Source organism: Carassius auratus, unplaced genomic scaffold (genome assembly GCF_003368295.1).
Source record: "Carassius auratus strain Wakin unplaced genomic scaffold, ASM336829v1 scaf_tig00018592, whole genome shotgun sequence".
NCBI lineage: Eukaryota > Metazoa > Chordata > Actinopteri > Cypriniformes > Cyprinidae > Carassius > Carassius auratus.
This window is the reverse complement of record NW_020524900.1, coordinates 74,844-96,352: the sequence shown is the minus strand read 5'-3', so window position 1 is coordinate 96,352 and position 21,509 is coordinate 74,844. Positions and strand designations below refer to the sequence as shown.

At 42.2% G+C, this 21,509-nt stretch overlaps 1 protein-coding gene across 1 annotated transcript in view; it reads left to right on the top strand.

Annotated features, from left to right (window-relative positions):
- The first annotated feature begins 515 nt into the window (after positions 1–515).
- LOC113076077 (parathyroid hormone 2 receptor-like) overlaps positions 516–21,509 on the top strand; it is a 63,213-nt gene continuing 42,219 nt past the window's right edge. The window contains exons 1-6 of the mRNA XM_026248746.1: positions 516–703; positions 5,168–5,264; positions 7,543–7,653; positions 17,005–17,120; positions 17,200–17,297; positions 21,271–21,457. Of these exons, the coding sequence (XP_026104531.1) occupies positions 551–703; positions 5,168–5,264; positions 7,543–7,653; positions 17,005–17,120; positions 17,200–17,297; positions 21,271–21,457 (762 nt within the window). The 5' untranslated portion in view covers positions 516–550. The remainder of the gene's footprint in view (positions 704–5,167; positions 5,265–7,542; positions 7,654–17,004; positions 17,121–17,199; positions 17,298–21,270; positions 21,458–21,509) is intronic.

Sequence of the window (21,509 nt, the reverse complement as noted above, 5' to 3'; positions counted from 1 at the left end):
TTCGAAGACATGACGAGTAAGCGCTGCTTATTACTGCGTCCGTATTTCTGTGATGAGCGGAAGGACAAATAGTTCCTAACCTCTACAACTGATGTTCATATGATTCATGTTTACAATTTTGCGGTCTTGATAAACATTCATTCGATAATAAAATAAAGGAAGAACGTACTAGTTAAAACTCTTAGTGTCGATATTATGGACCAATCATCGCGATAAACTCACTAGGCTATTATAGATATATTGAGATCGATCCGCCCATCAGTAAGTGTGAGTCAAGCTCGCTTTCTGTGACAGGAGGAGCGTCTCATTCACTGTGTGAGTCCGCCAGCAGCAGAACTGACCGAAGGGCTTTCTTCGTGGAGTATACTTGCAAACTTTCAGCTGCTTTCATTTTAAGTTCATTTTAAGCTTTTTTTCTGTGAAGGAGATGTGAACGTATTTGAACACCAAAGAACCACGACGTCTTGTGATTCAGTGCTTTTTATTCGAAACTGAAGAAAATATTTCGGGGAAAATTAACGATGTATTTAACTGATGACATGAGCAGATCATGGTCGCTGGGGTGTGTGAGGAGATGCACAAAGTCTTAAGGGACGAAGATTGCTTGTTATCTCGACAAAAGCTTCACCTCAGAAACATGAGGGATTGTCTCCTGTGGAACTTCGCCAAAGTGATTCTGTTCTGGACATTAGCTGATGCTCAGGTAAGACACTGGGTCTGTACAAGCGTGTAATGACTATTTTTTTTCTTTACACTGAAACAACTCAGTATTACATACTTCATATACAGTACGTTTAAGATGTCTTTTGTGTTATTTTATGCAAAATCCTTTTTGAGTTTTCATGGTAGACGATAATCAAAGAAATTTCATTAAAGCAAACTGTCTGCAAAAGTTGGTAGTCGATTTCACTGAACAATTGCAGACCTGTCTGTTTGATTTCAACCTCAGCATTGTATCATACACTTTATCTAAACACATTATGTATATGTAGCTATGTATTCATATATGTATGGGTATCAGTCTATTTATTTTGATTCTAGATTCTAGTCATTATTATTATATGCTTAAAAAAACTTGTGTATGTGTTTTACTTTTCATTCATAATCCTTCTGCTATATTTTTGTTGAAACTACATGGTTTCTCAATAAAGTGCAAATTAGGTTTTCTTAATCTGATCCTTAAACTCTCTTTTGCTGAATAAGACAGTTGATTCAGTGTAGACGATTTCAAGCTGGCAAAACATTGCAGTGTGATATGTGTGAGACTGTACACATGCAGTCAGATATTGACTGAACTATGATTCAGGTTCACAGCCAACTTCTGCAATGCTCATCCCTAATATCAGCCTCTGAGAAATGGAATTGAGCAGTGAAGGTTTTAATAAAAGCTTGGTGTGTTTCATAGCCCTTATCAACTCTCCTAAACTAATAATCCTGATTATACTTTATAAAGCGTTGCTACTGCCTGCACTATAAGAATGTATTGTCAGGTGACCTAATATGTGCCTTGTGAATTTAACTCAATAATAGTATTTAATATGACTGAATCAACCTGACCATATAGAGTGGAAGTAAGGTAACAACTCGATATTTCCAATTTTTTTTTTTTTTTTTTTTTTTTACAGTGGATATAGAATCTGTACAATATGCACATTTTTTTTTAGCTTGTCATTATATGTTGAAGCACTCTTTTTCTGTCATTCCAGACCAGTAAATGCAGGCACATGTGCAGTGGGTGAAATGACACATAAAAACAAACTTCAGTGGCATGTGCATTTGTTCATGCATTAAAAGGATAGTTCACCCAAAAGTGACAATTCTGTCATTAATTACTCACCCTCAAGTCATTCCAAACACGTAAGAGCTTCGTTTATCTTCAGAAAACAAATTAAGATATTTTTGATGCATTCCGAGAGCTCTTTGACACTCCCATAGACAGCAAGGGCAGTAGAGCACTACCACAATCAAGGTCCAGAAACATAGAATGGACATCAGTAAAATAGTCCATGTGACATCACCAGTAGTTCAACAGTAATTTTAAGAAAATACAAGAATACTTTTTTATGCGGAAGCAAAGAAAACAAAAATAACAACTTTATTCAACAATTTGAATTCCTAAGAGGAACAAAGGTCTTACAGGTTTGGAATAACTTGAGGGTGAACTATCCATTTAATGAACTAAATTAATTGTACTTTGTTTTGCAAAATGATTTCTGTTTAATACACCCTTTTCAATCAGCCTGAATATATGCTACTGTATGTTCTTTGCAACACCAAAAAATCATACTTGTTCCTCTCACAATTGTGCAGTTATCAGCACAGCACAGTTAAACTAGGAATGCTTTGTAAAATTTATTTTCCATGAGGGTCAGCTTGGTCATACTGCATGTTTGTGCACATTAATTATTACCTTTAAACAGCTGAGACTTATTCACACTACATTGCCATCAAGGTACAGTAATAAATTAGCAAGTCATTAATGCATGTATAAATGTGATTGTCTAAATCATCCGCTATGGCTAGGAACTATACTCTCATTCTGGCATAATAATTGAGGAACTTTGCTGCCGTACCTTGGGTGCAGCAGGCGCAATTATATTACGCAGCGCCTGAAAATAGTCCCCAGCTAACTTCTAATGGTAGTTTATTTTTTGGTGCTGTGTAATATCATTGTGTCAGCGGCACCCATGGTATGACAGGAAAGTTCCTCGATTATTACGCCGGAATGAGAGTATAGATCCTAGCCCTATCAGCCTAGAAAATCACAACTTTTAACTTTCTGTTGGTCTTAGTACACGATGTAACTACAGAAGAGTCGAGTATTAAATTGGAAAAATATCGAAACTCTTTGTTAATTTTTTAGGAAGATGCTAACGCTCTAATCACATTCAATGATCTATGCTAAGCAAAGCTAAAAGTGCTACCGCCAGACACAGAGATCAGCTGAATGGATTCAAAAACACTAAAACACAACTGTTTAACTCTAGGGGAGTTAGACAATGAGCCTTTTTTTTTTTTTTTTGCACAGACTTAAGATTATCAAGTGTGAACAAATACCCCAGTGTTTCGAGTGACTGTTTTCATTGTGTTCGGTGCTGATTGGCTACAGTTCTCATTTGGCTACACATCTCATTGATTAGAAACATTTGACACTCTTTACGGAGCAGTCACACACATGAAATTGGGATTTGAAATCAGCTGTCATAGCCATGAGACATAAGTAAAATTGGCTTACTGCCTTTATAAAGCTAAACTTTCAACAGTATTGTGATATACAAGATTTTGCCTAATTTTATATTCTCAGCAAAGATGACAGTATTTCAGGTAATTGTGTTATTTTTTTTTTTTTTTTTTTTTTGCATTTTAACTGTGATTAGAGTTTGATTTAAATGATTTTGAATAAGTTATTCTGTGGCCTTCCCTGGTTGAGAACCACTGATTTAAGTGGGTGTATTCAAGCCATTATTTATTTACTATTTATTTATTCTAGAAATGCCTCATAAAATCACTGACTGACTGAGTTCAACAGGTTTCACCTGTCTATTTTATTTCACTTTACAAAAAATTCGCTTTCACAAATTGAGTGGTTCACATTTGCCAGAAATTTTTGCATTGCACATTCAGGAACTGCAGAAATAGCAGTAGAGCACCGATGCATGATCTCCATCTGCTGTCAGTCACTCACCAGCAGGTGGCGCAAGCGGCTGTTGATGAAAACCAAAACAACCAGGTAGCGCAAGTAATTCATTCATTCATAAAAACTAATTTGCAGGAATGGATCAAGTGGTAAGTAGAAGTTATGATATGGACTAGTATACTATATATAAGTGGAAAAGCTGATGTGTTTACATCTGTGCTTAGTTTCCTTAACTTTGTATTGCTTCGTTAGAAGCTGATTGTAATACTTGGGTTCCCCTCATAGGTCACACTCCAGGATTCCCTGGTGACTTGTAATGTGAAAAACGCATAATGGGCCTCAGTGAACTAATCCAGTGATATAAAAAGCTCATATATAACTCAGTATAAACATTACTGATGATGCAAACTGTATAGAGTTATGTAGAATATGAACGTAGCAATTTGTTTTGCCTTATTGCAGTTTTTATTATTGTTATTATTATTATTTTGAAAATTCCTTTCTCATTGGCTCTGAATGCACATACTGACAAACCATAACCGGAGGGGTGGGATGTTGATCAGTACTTGCTTGGGATGGATGCCATCATGCATCTCAACCAATGAAAGCATTTGGGGTGGACCTTAGACTGCATCAGCGCTCACATAAACACAAAGACTATAAACACTCCTGATAAAATTATTTAGGCGCCCTGATACCTAAACACACCCATCTCCAACCCTTAACCTATCTTTTTATGAACCACTTTTATTATATGTAAAGAATACAAAGGTAAGAGATTAATGGATGCATTTCCATGTTATATTTCATAACCAATTAAATTTTTTGATCCAGCAGCATTTCAATATCATCCTGCAAAGTGCTAAAATTGCAATGCTCACAACTGTACTTTGCTTTGCATGACTGAGAAAATGACTTTAATTGAGGTAGAAATGACAGCTCCAATACCTTTCTGATACACTTTTACATTAATTGAAAACCTTTCTTTCGTCATTACAGAGAGTGAATCTTTTAATTTCTTTCATCTCCTCAGGGTATTTAGAAGTTCAACTCTTCTCACTGTCTTGCAGACTCATTTAAGCAACCCGAAATGAAACGGAGAGAGAAAGTCATCCCTAACCCTTTGATAACCACACCAACACACACTCAGTTTTACATAATGCACTCTTCTTTTGATAAGGGAATGAGACTATTTTATGGACCTTTTTGAAAAATCAGTCATTATTTTCTCTTCCTTACATCACTCCTAAGTGTATGAAATTCTTTTCACATAATTAGCAGCAAATTTCAGATCTGTTGTTTTCCATACAAAGAAAGTAAAAAGAAATGACAAAAAGAACAATGTGATAATTTTAAGTGAGAAAGAGACTTTAAATCTTACTTGTGAATCAATGGAGTTTCCTAATACATCTCAAATATGCCTTGATAGGCTGAGATTTGCAAATAACTTCCTCAGATAAAGCTATCTGATGGCTTTAGAAGATTCAGTACACAATGAAGAAATAAAATCAAGCATTTTGTGTTGGACAGGCAGGTGAAGATGAGATTACAGCTGAAGAACAGGTTCAGATGCTGCTGGATGCGAAGCTGCAGTGTCTACAGAAGATCTCCACAGACGACCCTACAGGTACTGTAGATACCATTTCCACTCTTATGTTTCTTTCACACAGCTTTCAATTAAGTGTCTTTTTCAGTTCTCCGCTTCAACCACTGTTGTTGCACACCACAGTTCATCTAGAAATAGTAACATATTCACCAGAAGTATGACCATCATCGTCTGTGCCAAAACATGTTTTGCATAAAGCTTGAATGAGTCAGCTCAGTCACATGAGGTTTGTCGACGTAAATGAAGCTGTACTGCTAATGAGACAGGGGCAGTTTCTTAGGGGCAACTCTTGGTTAGGCACTGCACAGTTTGTTAATTAATTTAGCTTCATTATAAACTTGTCACAAGTGATAAGGCAGAACAGGGAAAAAAGCTCTGTTGGAGATGACTCATTATAATGGCCTTCCTGGTCGTTTTATCAGTAGTGACCTGGCAACTCAAAATATTAACTTGGCTTACTCCCATCTCCCTTTAATCTTACCATCATAGGTTTTAGGGTTATGTGTAATTCAAGGAGATAAAAAGAATTATATTCTGTACGAAGAAATTATGTGCAGATGACGTTATCTACAGTACAAAACATATTTAGTTTTCAAACTGGTGCATGACGACACGTCTGGATTTATTTGAGCTAATCTGGACTGGGAGAAATGTTTAGTATAATTATGACTCATTTTAATTATAATGTGTATGTGTTCTTTTGGTTTCTGAGCTCAATTCTGCCAAAATAAATTAACGTAAATTCAAATTTACCTTGCTTTATTCATACATAAGTATTTTCTAACGAGAGTTCAGCAGGTGACATCACCTAGGGTATGAGATAAAAAAAGGACAATCTGATATTTTTATGCTTAAAATATCAACAATTGTTTTTTAATTTTTGTCTGCTTTAGTGCATGTGCTAAACATCATTTTTACAATTAAACCTTAAACTATAATAAAACATGTTAACATCTTAACATGTTCCTAAAATTTAATTAAATTAACTTATTCTGCTGTCACATTTACCATTGTCATTTCAATAGGAATCCATGCAATATTGGGAGAGGGCAAAATATTTCAGATTTCGCAATGGGTTGGTCATGTGAATTTAACTCATTGGCCAAAAGAAACCTGCTTGGTTTGAAAGTGACTTTTCTTTGAACTGTGTTTCATACATTGCTACACTATTGACAGAAGACAATGGACCTTTTTTGTCTATAACATGTATCTGAAATTTCACTAATGTAATACACTTTTAAACTTTTATGGCCCCAAAAATTTGTAAATGCACAAATTTGAAATAATAACAGAAGGTTGTAGTTACATCGCATGTTCCTGTGACCAGGAGGTTGTGTAATAATTGAACCTGATATGCTGACATGTCAAGATGTTGAAGCTATGTTTCAAGAGTTTTCATTATATTGCATCATTTTTGACGGATGAAATCAAGTTCCATCTTACACTGTCTTCTTATTTCATGTTTCACTTGTTAAATGTCACATTAATGGATAACAAATTACTGTTTCATGTTGACTTTAAATAGTATCAGAACTGCACAAGACTTCTTTTGAATAATTCCGAAGGAATAGTTTGAAAGCACTTCATGTCTAATGTTTTCAAACTTAACGCTTCATTGCTTATGTGGTCTGAAGCTGGCAGAAATCTGCAGCTGCCGGACTGACTCTGTTGAAACCTTTGCTGATTTATTCAATGTCTTCAACTATCTGACATTAATTGGATCAGCTCCACATCTGTTTATTTCAGCAGAGATCATTACAGTCATTGATATATTTATAAATTGCTTGATTGTTTTAGCACACAATGATAAGTAGGGTTGCAAAAGGGGTGGAAAACTTCTGGTAAATTTCTGGAAACTTTCCAAAAATCCCTGGAATATTTCCAAAATGTACTTGAAATGTTTTGAAATGCACTTTTTTTGCAACCCTAATGATAAGTACATTGACCAAGTTCAGTATACATAATGTAATTAAACAATTAATTTATTACAGAAGCACACTTGTTGTCTCTGCATGATGTGGCAGTTTTTGGCATCATGTTATTCCATGCCAGTTGGATATAATCCAATATCCATGCCCAGCTTTTATCTGAAGGAAAACATGATTTATTTGGAGATGGGAAGGATGTATGACAGTTTCATACTAGGCCTTTACTGTAGCTCATTTCATGTTTGTCTTGCTATGGAATGTAATCTAAATATCAGGAAGGAATGAAAATGAGTCACGTGATGCTGCAATATTCTATGATTTCATATTTTGCCCTTTGGTGAATTGAAATCTCTGCTCTGTTTTGCTCTCAGTTGGTGTTTGTGTCCCAGAGTGGGATGGTCTGATATGCTGGCCTCAAGGCTTCCCTGGAACCCTGACCAAGACTCCCTGCCCCAGATACATCTATGATTTCAACCATGCAGGTCTGAAAAATTTCTTATCATCTGTAGTTTTTTTTGTCTTTTTTTTTTTTTTTTTTTTTTTCTCGATACTTTTAAAACGATACCAGTGCCAGAACCGATACTTATATAAAAAAAGAGCCACAAAAACTATGGATAACATTAAAGAATGAGTGCTGTCTGTCACTATCTTTAATCAGTCCTGTATGGTCATTTTTTATAAAGTAGCAACAATGTCGTTTGTAAAGTACCGTAGGCCACTAACGTGCCTAAGACTGATAGCTTGAACTACATGTTGAATCAGGCAAACTGCCGCCGACATTAGCCGACGAGGTGAAAACACCAAACAAACTAGGCTTGGGTATCCCAGCCTTAAGAGACTGTGGATTGTTATAGATATTTTTTTTACGTTATCACAAAGTAATTTTCTTGTTATTTCAACATATCAAAAGTTGCTTTTATTTTACAATTATTGTTTAATTCTGAAACAAAATGGACCAGAATCTGCGGTAGGTGAACATGATTTCACCAAGTACAACAAACATCAAAATTCTTGTTGATCCTGGAACAACATTCCAGTCAACCAATCAGAATTGAGATATAACTTTTCAGGAAAGAAACTAATTACAAGTGATAGGACAAAAAACTAATATAAAATACTACATACATTGTAAAGGGTCAATCAAATGAAATCAAGTGCATATCCTCAAGGTGTAAATTAAACACTTATTCTTATTAAAGTTGCAATAGTGATTTTGGTCAAGAGCAGTGAGAGATTTTCTCTTGTTGTTTGATTAACATGAATGAGAGACAGCAGGAGTTTTAGATTGCTGTCACTTTAAGAGCTGCACTGATCCAACTCACTGTTACCCGTGTTTTCTTTCTCAGCTGTTTGCTTTCAAAACCTAAATGACTGTTTACAAGGATACTTGAAAAAAAGAAACTATTTTGATACATAAAACTGTGTATTTAACCGTTCAAAAATAACTTGCTTCAATGAGTCCTCATGTGTGCATTTTTCACTCGCTGCTGATTAATGGCTTAAATCGCCTGCTTCTAAACCGCAATGCATGGAAATTATACGTTTTTGTGACCATGTAGCACAGCAACGTCACATGTTCGTATAATTACGATAGAGACAATAGTCCAAAATCTCTACTGGTTGACAAATTGTATTCTTAGTGTATATTATTAGTGAATCTTATTTGAAAGCACATACTACAAAACGACCCATACTACTCTGTGTAGTATGTAGGCCTATACTGCTGTATGTACATATGCAGATTTTCTGAATGCACGTGTGGCAAGAAGTGGTCAGGTGTTCGAAGATTACCAATAAGAGAAATCCTATAGTCGACTACGCCACCCAGAATACACTGGGACATAACAGCCCTAAACGAAAGGCACACAGGTTCGTTGCCAGAGGCAGGGTGAGCATAAAGAGACAACAAAAAAAAGAAAATCACACAAATACAACACTTCACACAAGGTCTCAAACATCACAAATCTGTACCAGTAACATACAAAACAATAGAATACAATACAGTAGAAAAGAGGGAGGTGGCCAGCAAAGACCCCCAGATTTCTACACCAGACTCAATACCCATGACACACACTCTTGTGAAAAACCATGTGGACACAAAACAGGGTATCATGGTCAACCCCTCCCACCTAAATCCAAACACAAAACAATAAAAAACAGATGGACCCAGATGAATTCCAGACAAAACAAGAGCAGGGCAGAGCAGAAGTGCAGTCAATCACTTGATGTTTGTTAGGCTTCAATTAAGATCCTTGGAAAATCCTTGATGTATAGTTGCTCACCACGCAGGATTACAGATACTTGCAGGCCCATATCTGAAAACAAACAAGGTAATAAGCCTCTCTATTTAACAGGCAAAAGAGGCATTTTTAAAACAGGAACCAACCTGAAAACTGGCCAATAGGCAGCACACGACAGACAGGAAAATAACTAGGGATGTATCGGTATCGGACCAGATACTGAGCCCCTGTACTTGTACTCATTATTGGGAAAATGCCCCAATACCAAATGCCGGTACCACACAGCATGTGATAAGTGTCATATTCAGACAAAGAAACATAGACAACAGAACAACAGAGAGCAGAATTGAGTTATAAGAGATGAATGTTGTCTATGTAGGATATCTATGCAATTAATATAATGTTAAAAATTCAGTATTAATGCCTGTATATCTGACGTGCGTGAGCTGGTCAACCATGCTGAGTGGATTGATTGTGCAGCGGCGGAGATGCGCAAGCTTGTCGAATGTGGATATGCATTTCGTCACTGGAAAATGTATAGGTCGATTGGATATGTCAAAAACAAGTAAGTAAAACAATGCACAACTTACTAAATGGAAGGGAAGGGGGTGGTGGAGGTGAAAGAGAGCGAGAAAACAAGTTTGCGCACTTCTTGCAACCGGTTCTTGAATCGAGAACGAGTCAATCTTGGCTCGGTGTTCATCTTCAGTTCTCTCTTCACAGTAGTTCAGTCAGTGTACTGTTTGAGTAAATGAATTACTCCGGGATATTTGTTTGTTTTAACTCAGAGGGAGTGTCAGCCATGTTAAAAAAATTAACAGCTTAAGTATTTTTGTGGATCAATGCTTATTGGAGACGCAAACCATTTCAAATGATTCAGTTCGATTTGGTTAACTGGTTCAACTGGTTCACTAAGAAGAACCGGTTAAATCTAATGATCCGTTCGCGAACCGGATGTCGCTACACTGCAGTGTTGTAAACGCGTTCACAACAGACCCGGAAGAGAAGACTATGCTGAATAAAGTCGTAGTTTTTGTTATTTTTGGACCAAAATGTATTTTCGATGCTTCAACAAATTCTAACTGACTCTCTGATGTTACATGGACTACTTCGATGATGTTTTTATTATCTTTTTGGACATGGATGGTAGACCGTACATACATTTTCAATGGAGGGACAGAAAGCTCTCTGACTAAATCTAAAATATCTTAAACTATGTTCCGAAAATGAACGGAGTACTTATGGGTTTGGAATGACATGAGGGTGAGTCATTAATGACACAATTTTCATTTTTGGGTGAACTAACCCTTTAAAACTAAATCGTAAAAAAAGACAATTTATATGGGCATTCAGTATAAACATCATTTATTTTCCACCTTAGGCATACATGACTTTCTGGTGAAAGTGAATCTAGCAGCCTGTGAGTAATGCACTAGGCAGTATGTTACTACTGTCCCTCTCATTCTACAACAGTACAAATACATGCACATGTTTTGCTGGCTTGAGTGTTTCTGCATTATATGAGTGGCTTTGGAATATAAATCGCAGCACTTTTCAGATATATATATCACAGGAGATGGTTCCCTGCATTATTACAGCAAAGCGCATCATTACAGTACTAAGTCACTGCAATGGAGCGGCTCTAATGCTCTTAAATTACATGATGAACCATAGAGCAAATAAAAAAAGTAAGTAACAAAAACTTGTCAAATATATTTTAATGGGAACAATTATGTGTGAAAATAACCAAAGGATATTGTCACGAGACAAAGAAGCACACGACGAGCGAGTGAGTGAAAAAATATCCCCGAAGGGTGGATTTTATTGAGAGTGCCAGTGAGGAAGTGTCGAAAGTGCGGGTCTTCGTGTCCGTGTCCTTGTATCCCTCTTGTGCGCGTGCCTGGGCTGTGCCGGTGTCACCGTGGTTCGACGGGGCTGCGGCTTAAGGGCTGCTTTCTGCGGGGAAAAGAACAAAGAGTCACTTCCTGGCATGGAGACGTTTCTCGTTTTCTTCCTCCTCTGCCGTATCTTTATAGCCCGCTTGATGAGCCGCAGCTGGGCTTGCTCAGTGGCTGATGAGCGGGGACAGGTGCGGCGTGTCGGTTGCCAGGGCGACGCTGATGAGGACTCGGGACACTTGTCACACTCCCCCCCCCTAAGCGTCGTCCTGTGTCTGCGGGAGAATGGGGAGAGAGGGTAGGGGTGGGGAGTGGAGCCTGACAGACCTGCGAAAGTTGCCCACATCCTGGAAAGGCCGTCGGCGTTGGCGTTGGCCGTCCCCGCCCGATGTTGTATGGTGAAGTGGAAGTCCTGGAGCGCTAGGAACCACCGGGTCACCCTGGCATTTGTGTCCTTAGCCCGTGCCATCCACTGTAATGGGGCGTGATCCGTGAGGAGGGTGAACCGGCGGCCGAGGAGGTAATACCGCAGCTCCAGGACTGCCCACTTGATGGCCAATGCCTCCTTTTCGACGGCCGCGTACCGCGTCTCAGCGGGGGACAGCTTTCGGCTGATGTAGATCACCGGGTGTTCCTCACCGTCGTGGACCTGGGAGAGGACGGCTCCCAACCCGGTGTCTGATGCGTCCGTCTGCAGCAGGAAGGGGCAGCTGAAGTCGGGGGCGTGCAGGACTGGTTCGGAGGTGAGGGCCATCTTCACCTGCTGGAACGCCTTCTCCGCCTCCGGGCTCCAGGGAATCTTCTCGGGCTGCCCCTTCCTGGTCAGGTCTGTCAGGGGAGATGCTAAGGAGGAGAAGTGAGGTATGAAACACCGGTAATATCCCGCCAACCCCAAAAAGGCTCGTACCTGGGTTTTCGTTGAGGGCTTCGGTGCGGACAGGATGGCCTCCACTTTCTTCTCCTGCGGCCTAATGAGGCCGCGACCGACCTGGAAACCCAGGTACTTGGCTTCTGACAGCGCTAGGTGACACTTGCGGGGGTTGGCGGTTAGTCCCGCCCGGCGCAGCTCCAACAGCACCCTCCGGAGCCGCTCTAAATGCTCTCCCCAGGTCTCCGAGTGGACTACCACATCGTCCAGATAGGCTGCGGCGTAGGACATATGGGGCTGCAGCAGGATGTCCATCATGCGCTGGAAGGTGGCAGGGGCCCCGTGTAGGCCGAAGGGAAGGACCCGGTATTGCCAGTGGCCACTGGGGGTAGAGAAGGCGGTTTTTGCTTTGGCTTCCTTAGTCAGGGGGACCTGCCAATATCCTTTCGTGAGGTCTAGTGTAGAGATGAACCGGGCTCTTCCCAGGCGGTCGAGCAGCTCATCCACACGGGGCATGGGGTAGCCGTCGAACTCGGAGACCTCATTTAGGCGGCGGAAGTCGTTGCAAAACCGGAGGGTGCCGTCGGGCTTCGGGACCATGACGATGGGGCTTGACCAGGGACTCCGAGATGGTTCGATCACACCTAACCTCAACATCTCCTGCACCTCCTCCTCGATGGCGTGTCGCCGAGCCTCCGGGACTCGATAGGGCCGCTGCCGGACGATGACTCCAGGTGGTGTCCTCACATCGTGCTCGACGACCTTGGTCCTTCCGGGCCGGGGGGAGAACACATCGGAGAACTGACCGACTAGGTGTTGCAGCTCCGCCTTCTGGGCCGCGGAGAGGTGTGGATTGACATCTACCACCACGGGAGTAGAGGCGGTGAGGGCCGCAAGTTGGGGTCCGGTCCCCACCCAGCGTTTCAAGAGGTTGACGTGGTATAATTGTTCGGGTCGACGCCGCCCAGGTTGTCTGACCCTGTAGGTGACGGGCCCTACTCTCTCCAGTACCGTGTACGGGCCTTGCCATCTTGCCAGGAATTTACAGGCTGAGGTGGGGACCAGGACCATTACGTGGTCTCCTGGCTGGAACTCCCGTGGTTGGGCGGCCCGATCGAAGTGGCGCTGCTGGGCTTGCTGGGCCTTGGTCAGGTGCTCCCGGACTAGTGGCATGACCCTGTCGACTCGCTCCCGCATCTGGCGGACGTGTTCAACCGTCGTCCTGAGGTTGACTGGTTGTTGCTCCCAGGCCTCTTTAGCCACGTCGAGAAGCCCTCGGGGTTGGCGGCCAAACAGAAGCTCGAACGGGGTGAAGCCCGTGGATGCCTGGGGGACCTCCCGGATGCCGAAGAGGACGTAAGGTATCAGCTGGTCCCAGTCTCGTCGGTCCTCGGCCGCCACCCGTCGCAACATCTGCTTCAAGGTTTGATTAAACCTCTCGACGAGGCCGTCGGTCTGGGGGTGGTAGACGGACGTCCGGAGTTGTTTCACTTTCATGAGTCGACAGAGGTCAGCCATTAGCCGGGACATGAAGGGCGTCCCTTGGTCGGTCAGTATCTCTGCCGGTATGCCGACCCGGCTACATAGGAGGAAGAGCTCCTGGGCGATGGCCTTTGCGGTGGCTTTGCGGAGAGGGATAGCTTCGGGGTAGCGGGTGGCATAGTCGACGATGACCAGGATGTGTTCATGCCCCCGGGCGGACTTCGGCAGCGGCCCAACGAGATCCATTCCGATGCGCTCGAAGGGCACCTCGATGATGGGTAATGGAATCAGCGGGCTGGGGGGAGGTGTGTGTGGTGAGGTCCTCTGGCAGATCGGGCAGGCTTGGCAGAACCGTTTCACATCGGCGTCCAGGCCCGGCCAATGGAAACGGTCCCGGATCCGCTGGATGGTGTTCTGGGCCCCAAGATGACCCGCCATCGGGTGAGCGTGTGCCAGTTCCATCACCGTTCCTATCTTGCTGCGGGGCACTACGAGCAGAAGCTTCTCCTCCCCCCTCCGCTGGGCGGCACAATAGAGCAGGCCATTCCGGATGACGAAGTGAGGGATGGGATGAGGTGCTGGTTGGAGATCCTCTCCTTCCGCAACCCTCACTTGAGACCAGCAGTTCTTCAGGCGATCATCCTCGTGCTGCTCCTTCGCGAAAGCCCCACCTCCTGCCACCTGCTGAAACACATCAAAATATAGGTCAGAATTTTGGGAGGGGGGCTCACCTTCTCGAGGGCTGTCCGATGTCAGCAGCACGGGATGTCGAGGAGGTCCCTTTTCTGGCCTCCGGCGTCGGCGGTTCCCGGTCGAGCTGGCAGGCTGTGCGGCTGCGGCGAGTAGACGGTCGAACCCCGGCCAATCTCTCCCGAGGAGGACGGGGACGGGCAGGTCCTTCACGATCCCTACTTCCAATGACCAGGTTCCCGGGGCAGCGGTTATGGCGACTCGCCGAGTGGGGACCCGTCTGGTATCGCCGTGGACGCACGTGATGGCCATCCGGGCCTTGGCTCCTGACCGTGGAGGGAGGACGGTGGGCCGCATCAATGTAATGGAGCTCCCGGAATCCAGCAGCGCCGAGAACGGGCGGCCATTGACGGCGACTTCGGCCCGAGTCGCCCCAGCTGGGGGGTCGTGAACGGCACAGCCTGCCAGCCAAGCGCGTCCTGGGGAGCGTGGTGGTTCCGTTGGCATGGGCTCGTCCTGGGGACCGGGAACCGCTGGCCTGCTCATGTGCCGCGAGGTGCCCTCCGGCGTGCGTCGCTCCTGGACCACCCTTCGGGGAAAAGGCGGCGCTCGCTCCCCAGCCTCCCGGTGGTAGGCGGCATCCGCCAGCTCAATGGCCTCGATCACTTCATCCACACTGGAGGGGTTCCGCATGCCTACCGCCTGGCGGATGGATCGGGGCAAGGCGCGAAGAAGGCGGTCGACGGCCACGCGCTCCGCCACCTGGTGCGCGCTGGGATCCCCGGCCAACAGCCAATGATGCGCCAACCTGGTGAGTTCCGCTGCCTGTGCGCGAGCGGGCAATCGGGGTCGATATTCCCAATCGTGGAACTGTTGGGGCCGCACATATCGGGGACAGCCCCACGCGGCCGAGGAGTTCTTTCTTTAATTCATCATATGAAGCCCTTCGGTTGGGGAGTCAAAGAATAATAGGCCCGCTGTGCTTCCCCCGTCAGGAGCGGGGCGAGGAGATGTGCCCATTCATCCATGGGCCAGACTTCGCGCACGGCTGTGGCCTCAAACATCTGCAGGTACAGCTCGACGTCATCACTCGCCGTCATCCGGGGCACGAGCTGCGCGGCTTGGACGCGGGGATCAGGCAGCGGAGCGCGCTGGGCGGTGGTAGTGCGAAGCGCGGCGAGCTCCCGTTCAGTTTCCCCTTGCCGCGCGGCCATGTGTTCGACAATTTGTTGCTGGCGGATGCTCACCTCGGTGAGGTGTTTGAGCAATTCTTCCATCACGGGGGAGGAGCTGCCGCCTGCACAAAAAAAAAAAAAAAAAAGAAAAGAAAAAAAACACAACGGTGAACGGGGGAAAAGACTCACAATTTTGGTGATCGCTGTCGGTGCTTCTTTCAATTTGCTGCTCGCATTCTCCACCAAATTGTCACGAGACAAAGAAGCACACGACGAGCGAGTGAGTGAAAAAATATCCCCGAAGGGTGGATTTTATTGAGAGTGCCAGTGAGGAAGTGTCGAAAGTGCGGGTCTTCGTGTCCGTGTCCTTGTATCCCTCTTGTGCGCGTGCCTGGGCTGTGCCGGTGTCACCGTGGTTCGACGGGGCTGCGGCTTAAGGGCTGCTTTCTGCGGGGAAAAGAACAAAGAGTCACTTCCTGGCATGGAGACGTTTCTCGTTTTCTTCCTCCTCTGCCGTATCTTTATAGCCCGCTTGATGAGCCGCAGCTGGGCTTGCTCAGTGGCTGATGAGCGGGGACAGGTGCGGCGTGTCGGTTGCCAGGGCGACGCTGATGAGGACTCGGGACACTTGTCACACTATACAGTCAAAAAAATATTCACAGACCAGACACTATGGTTCATTTATGTAAGTGAGGATAGCAAAATAAAGTAAACTGATCAAGATTATTTTTTCTGACACAGTTTACCTATGAGTTCTTGTCATATTTTATTACCCTCCTCTAAACTATAGAGAATAAACTGTGATACTGTGAAATGTTGAAGGTGTCTGAATAAATTTTGGCTTGACTATATATTTAACAAATTAAGTTAACCAACTAACATTATACATACCCTTTGGTTTCTGTACCCAATAAAATGTTTTTTTAAAATTGCAATAAAAATATTGGTATCTGTATTCCGTATCGACAAGAACCAAAAATAAAAGTATCGGTATCGGGCGAGTACTGGAAAAATTTGTATCGGTGTATCCCTAAAAATAACCCAACTGCTAGCACTCATTCAAAGCACCACATGTCACAAAGGGGCAGTACTAAGCATAATGCATCCCAAGCAACCAAACACTTCCCCCTTCTATATGCACAACACAGGCACTAATTGGCTCATGAAACTCAATGATGATTAAGTACAGACACTGATAGGTTCAGCTGTTTGGATAACGCCAGCCAATCAACCTGGGTCTATACCTCACTCTGCTACACATGGAATACCCACAATGCAACTTTATTGATTTTACCTTCAATTTTACACAATCAAAAAATGTCAAATTAAATAATATTTACTACAGTTTCAAACTTGTATTGTTGGATAATGTTTTGCATACTATTTCTTACAGTTTATAGGCAGCATAGCTACTGTACAGTATGCTAGAATTCCAAACAAGCAAAGTTCATGTTCAACAAAGTTCTTATCAATCTTTCAGGACACGCTTACAGGAGGTGTGACTCTAATGGTTCTTGGGTGCTTGCAGAAAGCTTAAACAAGAGCTGGGTCAACTACACTGAATGCATCAAATCCCCAGAATCCAACAAAAAGAGAGTAAGCTACATTACAGTCATTTGTCTTTAATGAACCGAGATCAATCGTTATTTGACACGCTATGTCTTTGTCCCCACAGCAGGTATTTTTTGAAAGGCTGCACATCATGTACACAGTGGGCTATGCAGTTTCCTTCAGCTCTCTTCTAGTGGCTATCTTTATTATTGGATACTTCAGGTGAGTAACTGACTAAATTTGAACGCATTTACTTCTCATATCTTCAAGGAAAATAATTTTCTTGATGTTTTAAATAGTTTTCTTACACCCTCAAGTCAAATATTATATTTCTATTTATATCATACTGTAATTCCACAAATGAGAATCAGCGCTGCTATGTCTGTTTCTCTCTCTCTCTGTACGTAATGCTCCATTAGCAGCTCGTTGGATGCATCTTGAGTTCAGTGAGAATGTGCCGTTAGATGTCACATGCCAATACTATTCACACAGTAAAGGAAGTGCCTTCTCACGTTTTCTCATTTTCTATTGAAGATAGACCACTGAAAAAAAGATAATTAAATTGATCGACAATCTACTTATGGATTAAGATAAATAAATAGTGGCTCAGTTTTCAAAATATGTGCATTTAACTAATAGTACAAAATGTCAATATTAATTGCACCGCAGACAAGCAGAGAATCTATCAGAATTATCGCTTACAGGTTAATTCAAAGCAATTTGAAAAGAAAGACAAGTGCAATCTTGGAAATAATTTTTTTTCTCTTTCTTGTGATTTAGTTTGATTGTTTATATTCATACGGACATATTTTTTTATATACACACTGTAGATTAATATCAATGCATCCATTATAATCCACTATACATCCTTTATCTGTTTCCATCAACTGTGCATCCTCTCAAATTTCAAATAATTTGTTCAAGCTTTAAGGCCAGCATTGTAATAAAGTATCTCCCAATGTGCAACTTTCACATAATTGCAATCGGCCTCTCTGTGAAATAGATGGTATTTTTCAATTGCTATACGTATTAAAATATAGATTATAATTAGGGGTGTAACGATATTACAAACCGAACCGAAAGATCGCAATACACCACCCACGATACGAATCCCGGAACTTTCGTGGCGTTTTTGGTTTTCCAGTGGAGTACAGGAATGGAATTTGTGTCGTAGACAAAGCACACACAATATGTTTCTCAAAACGACAGGAAACACGTCTAAAGCAAGCGCATCTCTGGAGACATCACCCCAACATTGATATTAGCGACACACGTAAGAAGCCTCAAAAACAGGAAACTATTCCCACTGCCTTTAGAATGAAGCTACAAGCTAACTTTGACCATGTTCAAACAATTACATGGGCAATATATGTTTTCATGGCACTAGATATGCAGCCGTTTTCCGTTGTTGAGAATGACGAATATCATTCATAACCCATACAAAAATGAACCAACACTCAGTGAAAACATGCTTCACAGACATAATAAATATATCTATAGAAAGGCGGTAGCACGGTCTCGTGTTGTTTCCACCAGCGTGGCAATTTTGTTTCATTACTTATTAATGGATGTCTAAAATATAAAAGTAAGGAGAATTATAAAACAGGCGGTAGGCCCAGCCCGTGTCTGAATTATGACGTAAAAATTGGAGCAGTTAGATGTGGCATCCAGCAGTGATGATCCTCCAGCAAAAAAGGCACCAATCTCCGAACTTATTGGAAAGTCATTTCCAGTGGAGCCGGGCACTCCTGCACCCTGTAATGTTTGTCATATCAAATGTCTCCATATCTATATAATATATTTATATATTTAACTTTAGTTTACTCAGGCATGCTGACTGCACTAAAAATGTGAAGCCAAAGTTAAAGGGGGGGTGAAATGCTATTTCATGCATACTGAGTTTTTTACAATGTTAAAGAGTTGGATTCCCATGCTAAACATGGACAAAGTTAAAAAAATTAAGTTGTACACTTGAAGGAGTATTTCTGTTCCAAAAATACTCCTTACGGTTTGTCACAAGTTTCTGAAAGTTTTTTTTCGAGTATGGCTCTGTGTGACGTTAGATGGAGCGGAATTTCCTTATATGGGTCCTAAGGCACTTCTCCCGGAAGAGCGCGCGCTCCCGTATAGCAGAGCACTGAGAGCACAACAGACGTTCACTGATCAGAGCGAGAGCGTTGCGAAATGTCACTAAAGGAGTGTGTTTTTGGTTGCCAGGGCAAGACAACCCTGCACAGATTACCAAAAGAGAAACAGCATTAAGGGACCAGTGGATGGAGTTTATTTTTACAGAGCATCAACGGAGTTGTGCAAGTGTTTTTGTTTGTTCCCTGCATTTCGAAGATGCTTGTTTTACAAACAAGGCCCAGTTTGACGCCGGATTTGCACATCGTTTATTTCTTAAGGATAATGCAGTCCCAATGAAAAAGGGTCACGATCGTGTGTTGGAACCGCATGCGGTGAGTAAAACTGCTTTCCTCACGGTAAAGTCACAGCTTCCAAACGCTCTCAACACAAAAGCCTACTGGCGCTCGTGATTCTTTAGTTCCGCCCACACGTCACGCCTCCAGCTGGTCGTGTTTTTCCGGGAAAAATCGGTACAGACTATCTTTCTCTTATGAATATAATAAAACTAAAGACTTTTTGGAGTTATGAAGGATGCAGTACTACTCTATAGGTACTCAAGATTAACAGGATATTGAGTGAAAAGCAATGATGTCTTTGTGTGGACAGATGATGAGGTGGAATTGTTACTCAAAGTAACTAATGATTACAAGGTGGCTGAAAATGTCGATTGGGAGTCATGCCAAAACAAATACAGCCACATTGATGACACAGTCATCAAGGATATGCAGAGATCATGTGGGCAGCCATGCCATCATTTTTGAAAGTCTACGTTTTGGTCCATTGTAATTCATTTCATACCATTCTATCAATGTTATCAGACATTATCAAGATTAATTTGTTCTGAGACAGTTTGTCATATTTATCACAATTTTCTAAACTATAGCAAATAAACTGTGACGATGTTAGAAATGTTGTCTGAATAAATTTTGGTTTGACTGTTTACTTAATTTTTACAGTAAAGACTATGCAGTGCTATTTTACCATATTTTAGATTTTATTATTCGGGTTCTGTACCTGGACACCTACAAGCCTGAAAAAACTTAGACATTGTGTAAACAGCACAAATAAATAAATAGAATGAACAAACTAATTAAACACTTTCAAACAGAGCCCACTTGTGCAACCTAATCCAGTTACGGCCCTGTTTCTACTACCGGACAACAAAGTTTTCTTCTGAATTAGCATAACTGCACAAGTTTTATAGTTAATAATATCTTCAAAAACAATTTATATTAGTTATACTTTTATTTCCTTCATTAAAAAGGAAATTGAGTTAAACGGTGTAAAAGGTGTGCGGACTTGGATTAGTAATCTGAACCCTTGGTATATAGGAGTAAAAAAGCTGCCCCTCGTCACTATCAAAGTTGCCCAACCCTGCAGTAGAATATGTAAGAGTTCTTGCACTTGGACGTGTCTGTTGCAGTGGATGACCGCACCAATTGCTGACAAAATACACCTGTCAATGCATTTGCTCCTGAGGTGAATTTTTGAAAGTGGCAGCAGAAGTGGTGTTGAAGTACAGGAGTCAAGCCTGCCCTCAACATGTAGTGCTTTTTCTAACGCTAATCATAAATACAAACAGAAGACGAAGACACACTCTCCTTCAGTACACTGTGGCGTTCTTAGAAAAACTAATGCGCTACCTATCTAGAGAGCATATTAAGCCATCATAGGCACAGTTTCAATGTTAACGCTCTTAAAATATTCAAGAATCTAAAATATAAAACATCTTATTATGTTACCCTTCATGGATAAAGCAATCCCAGAATGCAGTGCAGTGAGCACTTAATAAATGTAATTGTACCAAAATCCCTTTCGGGACAGTTGAATGCTTGAATCTGATTCCAGGCAGGTATTCACCTCATCACATGTCCATATCAATTCGCCAAATGATTTGATTTATTTCAAGCCTAAAAAATCAAAAGAAACAAAACCCACAATGACATTGTGATGGTTCATGCAATCTACCTTAGAATTGAGGAAAACCTTCCTTTTCCTCATTTCCTTAAATGCATATTGTTTTTGAGGTATACCATATTTATAATTCTGTATTTCTTTGTGTTTTCAGGCGTCTCCACTGCACCAGGAACTACATTCACATGCACTTGTTTGTTTCCTTCATGCTGCGTGCTGTCAGCATCTTTGTGAAGGATCACGTTGTGCACACTAGTGCTGGGCTGCAGGAATTTGATGCTGTGCTTATGAATAACTTCACTAATGCTGTGGATGTGGCACCAGTGGACACTTCACAGTATGTGAGTCATGCGCTTTCTCATCTTAGACGTATTTCATCAAATAGTATTTATG